Below are 5,567 nucleotides of genomic sequence, written 5' to 3' on the forward strand. Positions count from 1 at the left end.
AGGCCTGGAGGGTGGCAGCACCCACCCCGCAGGAGCTGCCAGGGTGCTGGGGTGCTCCTCGGGGAGCTCATTGCCTTTAATTTCCTTGGAGCAAAGTAAGCTCTTGCAGCGCTGGGCACAGTATTTCCATGCCCTCTGCTCCCAAACACGCACATTCCTTAGCGCACAGCAAAAAAACCCCAAAAACTTCCAGCCTTTGCTTTGAATTTTCTCCCTCTGGGTCGTTATCTGCATCTTCCGTGAATCTCTACCTGTTTGGTTTTTTTTTGTTTTGATTTTTTTTTTAAATCTGCCCAAATAAGATTTTGAAATCAGAGCTGAATCTGTGACTCATTTTGCTTGAAGCCCATCCACGGTGGCCTTGCTCCCTCTGCTTGCACCGCGATGCCTGTACCACCGAGAGCAGGGTGGGGACGAGCCGGGCGGCGGGCGGGTGGCCGGAGGGGCCGCGGCTCGGGGTGTTTCTCGGCGGTGCTGGAAGTCTGATCCCTGTCCTGGCAGGTCCCAGTGTGCTGGTTAGAATCATCCACAGATGGCTGGGCTTTAACGGGATCAGCTGCTTAAAGTCCATATGATGTTTGGGGCTACTTCCTCCCAGCGCTGGTTTTGGGGCTGAGCTCCCCAAATTGTCCTTTCCTGGCTCTGAGCAGCCTCGCCCAGCCCAGGCTCAGAGATGGGGACCCCCAACTCTGCCTTTTGAGGTGCTCCTTGGGCCCCCTCCCTGGGCTGCCTGCAGGGAGCAGGACTCCCAGCCCCTTGCATCCTGCTTTTTGGGGGTCAGGGACCCATCCTGGCTCACGCTGCTCCCCTGGGAGCTGCTTATGCAGTGCTCATGGGCTGCTGGCACCCTGGCATCTGCTGGTGGCACACACCCCTGGCCGAGCCCCGGGGCCACCTGGAACTCAGGCACATGGCATTCCCAGACCCATGGAACCCCTGATAAGGGCATCGAGCCACTCACCCGATGGAAAAATAAATGCTAATTAGTCAAAACGCTGCAGCATGGCCAGTGGCTTGGTGGGGGCAGGCAGAGTGCATGGCTTTAGGGCCTGATCCAGGCATGGGTGAAGTTGTGGGGCAGGGGGATGCTGTGTTTGATGGGGCGGGGGTTGCTGCCGTTGGTGGCACAGGGACCTCAGGGTGCCCAGAGGGAGCATCATGGTGGTTTCATCCTCCCCGTGGCTGCTTCAGGCTCGATTCCTGTGCCATGCACGGAGCTGCATGTCCTGGAGGGGGGGGAAGGCAGAGATGGGCGGGATGCACCGAGGAGCTCCATCAGCACCTCCTGGGGATCCCCTGCAGAGCCATGTGTGAAGAGGGGGCGAGGGTCAGGCAGCCTCGGCCAGGGGGAGCTGGCAGGGCTTTGGGTGGAGGGGCAGAGCCTGGCAGGGCAGGCAGCACCCCCCTCCCCAGCACCACCCTCGGGGCAGGGGGCTGGCAGGAACCCCCTGGCTCCTGACTCCATCAGGGACATCGCTGGTTCCCTCCCTGGTCTCACTCTGCTCCGGTCAGAGGGTGCTGAGTGCCGGGCTCCGATGGGCTGAGCATCCCTGGTTTTGGGATGCAGGAGGCTTGCTCAGGGGCTTTCCTCCTGTCTGTGTGGGCAGGGCAGGCAGGGCTGGCAGCTCCCCTGCCCACAAGCCGCACCTTTGCTTTACTGTAAGAACAGCCCTTGTCTCTTCCAGGGACTTGGGTGGCTGGGCTGGCACTGCCAGCATCGCCTGGCTGGGGAAACTGAGGCACGGGTAGGCACTGGGCTGGGTGCTGGTGATGAGGTGGCATGTGCAGGCAGGGGCAGGCAGGGCTGGGGGGAGAGCTGCTGCCTGACGAGTAATTCCAGTGCTGGGAGTAGCCTTCCCCTGGCTGTTACACCAAGTTGATGCTGTCGGTGTGCAGGGTGAGTGACGCTGGTGGGTCCCTGTGGGCTGGGCTTGCCCATTTGGGCTTTGTTGGGGTGTGTGCTGTCCCCTTGCCCACAGCAAGCTGTCCCTGCCCGGCCTCATCCTGGCACCCAAAAGCCGTGACATCACGGCGATGGGCCACAGAACTGCTGTCTTGGCCATTGTGCCAGTGTCCCCACTGCTCTGCTGTCCCCAGCGTGGCTGTGGGGTCCCTGCAGAGGCAGGACAAGGGTGGATGCTGTTGCGGGCAGGAGGCAGGGATGGGTTTTGCTGGTGGGTGCTAACGAACCAGCGCTCATTAGTGCCAGACGGCCTGGCCCGTGGCTCAGTGCCCTCCCTGCCCATCTCTTGCAGAACATAGTCTCCAAGCACAGCTCACAGTTTCGGGGCAACGCGCAGCACGACGCCCTCGAGTTCCTGCTCTGGCTGCTGGACCGCATGCACGAGGACCTGGGTGCTGCCTCTCCCGCCCAGCAGACCCGCGTCCCCGAGGAGGTGGGTGGCCCCCGCCGGGGTGGCTGCACACCCTGGCTCGTGGTGGGGGGTGTCCGTGACAGGTCTGGGACTGAGGAATCCAAAATGTCCTGGGAAGGGGCAGGTTGGAGTTGTCCCCCCTCACCCCAGTATGGGATAGAGATGCAGGAGGTGTAGTTTGGCTGGTGTAGGGTGGGAGGATGGTGGGGTTTGTGTGCTGTGGGGCTGGTTGGGGTGCTGGAAGAGTGTGGGGGTGTCAGCAGGAGCTTGTCTGGCTGAGCACTTCGCTGCTGGAGGGCACCCTGGTTCTTGGGGTTGTTCGGGCAGGAGGAGGTCCAGCCCCTCTGCCCCTCCCCGCTCCAGCTAAGCTGCTGTAATTACAGCGCTCGGAGGCTTTGCTGCTGGCAAAACAAGTAATTAAGTCTGCCTCCATCCATCTGCGTGTGGCATCGCCCTGCCTGCCTGCCTGCCGGCTGCTGCCTGTTGCAGCGGATGGATTTGTGCAGCCGCCATCCTCGCTTTGGGGGTGATGCTCAGCTTGGGCCCGGGGGGGCCCAGGGGCAGCTTCATCCTCCTTGTCCCTTGCCTGGGCCATCGTGGCTGTGGCTAAGGGGGTCCAGGGTCCCCCCAGACCGCCTCCAGCCTCTCACAGGCAGCTCGGCTGCGGTGCCCATTGCCCAAGCTTCTGGCCAGGGCAGCCTTGTGGCTTCCAGCCCTTCTTGGCCAGGGGGCTGCAGCCATCCCGGCGCTGAGCTGAGCTGTCCTCAGCCCTGCCTGCATTGGGATACCCCGGGGCGGTCGGGAGGGCCTGGCAGCTCCCGTTGCTCCCGTGTTAAATGCGAGGAGCCAACGCCTGCCCCGGGCTGGAGCGTGATACTGGCGGCGCCATGGCAATGTCCCCCACTTTGTGTCTCCCCAGCGTCCTCGGTTTGGCTCAGCCTCCCACAGCCCCTCACCACAGTCCCAGCCCCTTACAGGTCATGTGTGCCCAAGTCCCTGGGGAGGGGGTGCCCCGTGGGGGTCCTGAGCCTGAATAAACAGGTTTGAAGTGTCTGGATGGAGCTGGACATGCACCCACCTGTCGTGGTTTTGGGGAGCAGGGGCTGGGGGAGGAGGGCTTGTGCAGATACTGAACGATGGGGGTTTGGGGGACGGTTTGCTGCTGGTCAAGCCCGTGCTGAGGCTCAGGGACGGGTGGAGCTCAGCTGGTGGGAAACAGAAGATGGTGTTCAGGGCATGGAGCCAGCCAGGCTGAGGGGGGGAAATACCGTCCTGACTGGTTGATGGATGCCCCCAAGGTGTCTGCAGTGGCACCCAGTGGGCTCTGGAGCAGCCCAGGGGGGAACCAAAGCTTGGTTGCCAGGAGGGCTAGAGGAGGAGGAGGCATCCATCCCCTTGGGTTTTAGGGGGGATTTTGGGGGCCACGTGGCACTCAGACACAGTCCAGGTCCCCTCTGTGCCACACCAGATGGACCCTGGCCCCGGGCAGACCATAAGGACACGTCAGGCTCAGCAGGACCCGGTGCCAGCAGATGGCATGAGGAAAATCCTCCTCCCAGCCAAATACCTCATTGATTTTCAATCTTACTCATTGTGACACCAAAGCCTCCCTGTCTTACCCCAAAACAGCCAATCCTGTTTGCAGCATCTCTTCTGCCATCGAACTCTGCATGGCCGTAGCTGGGGGTGAAGCCAGTGGCCTGTGTCCCCTGTGTGCGGGGATGGCAGGCAGGGGGATGGCAGGCAGGATGCAGGCAGGGAGGTGTGGGCTAAGCAGGCAGGTTTGGCTGTGTAACATGGCTGCATCCCGGTGTCCTAGCTCCCTGTGGCACAGGGCAGAGGACTCGGCTCTTCCTGGGGTCCCTGACTCGGGGTGTGGGAGCTGGTGCATCAGGCTCGGAGAGAGGTCAGGTGTCTGCGGTCACCCCGCGTCCAGGGCCAAGCTGGGGGATGTGGTGACATGGGGAGGTGGCCGAGGGGTGAGTTGGCTGCGGAGCATGTGCTCCCCATGGCTGCTTCCCCTGGCAGCTCCAGGGATGCCAGTGGAGTGGGCGCTGCTCCCCCCACCTGCGCCAGGCACGTGGCTCCTGAGAGCCCAGCTCTGGGGCGAGGGGTTGGGGTGCTGTGCCTGGGCTCGGGGTGCAGACTTGTGCCGGGTGCTGTGCCTGGGCTTGACGTGGCAGGCACCGTGCCGGGTGCCGCGCCTGGGCTTGCTGCTGGTAAAGGAAACACGCAGCAGTGGGGCTGCTTTTCTGGGCAGCTCTGCAGCCCCGCGCTGGCAAACCTGCCAGGGGGGGCGTGACGCCAGCCGGGGATTTTTTTAGCTCCCTGGTTCTGGTGATTTGCATGTGGTTAACCTGCCGAGTTTGCCTCAGGTGGATGCAAGCACAGGAACGTGCGCACCCACTCCAGGGGCTTGTGACACGGACACACACACACAGATACACAGGCACGGACACAGACACAGAGACACACAGACACGTGGACAGACGCACGGACATGTACATGGGCACAGACACACACACAGAGATATATGGGCACACACGGACACTCACAGACATACAGACACACAAACACACAGATACATGGACACACAGACACACACAGACCCATGGACATGCACACAGAGACCCACGCGTGCACACACACACACAGAGACACACACACAGACCCACGCATGCACACACACACAGACCCATGCGTGCACACACACACACAGACCCACGCGTGCACACACACACACACAGACACACACAGACCCACGCGTGCACACACACAGACACACACACAGACCCACGTGTGCACACACAGACACACACACAGACCCACGCGTGCACACACACAGACACACACAGACCCACGCATGCACACACACACACACACAGACCCACGCGTGCACACACACACAGACACACACACAGACCCACGTGTGCACACACACACAGACACACACACAGACCCACGCGTGCACACACAGAGACACACACAGACCCACGCATGCACACACACACAGACACACACACAGACCCACGCGTGAACACACACAGACATACACACAGACCCACGCATGCACACACACACACAGACACACACACAGACCCACGCATGCACACACACACAGACCCACGCGTGCACACACAGACACACACACACAGACCCCACGCGTGCACACACACAGACACCCCCCCCCCC

General features: G+C 61.8%; 1 protein-coding gene across 1 annotated transcript in view; it reads left to right on the forward strand.

The window, feature by feature from the left end:
- Positions 1-5,567, forward strand: part of USP43 (ubiquitin specific peptidase 43) — a 16,522-nt gene that overhangs the window by 5,929 nt on the left and 5,026 nt on the right. The window contains exon 3 of the mRNA XM_026861260.1: positions 2,254-2,396. Within this exon, the coding sequence (XP_026717061.1) occupies positions 2,254-2,396 (143 nt within the window). The remainder of the gene's footprint in view (positions 1-2,253; positions 2,397-5,567) is intronic.

This window comes from Athene cunicularia (genome assembly GCF_003259725.1).
Source record: "Athene cunicularia isolate RWA chromosome 18 unlocalized genomic scaffold, athCun1 chr18_part1, whole genome shotgun sequence".
In the NCBI taxonomy this organism is placed as follows: domain Eukaryota; kingdom Metazoa; phylum Chordata; class Aves; order Strigiformes; family Strigidae; genus Athene; species Athene cunicularia.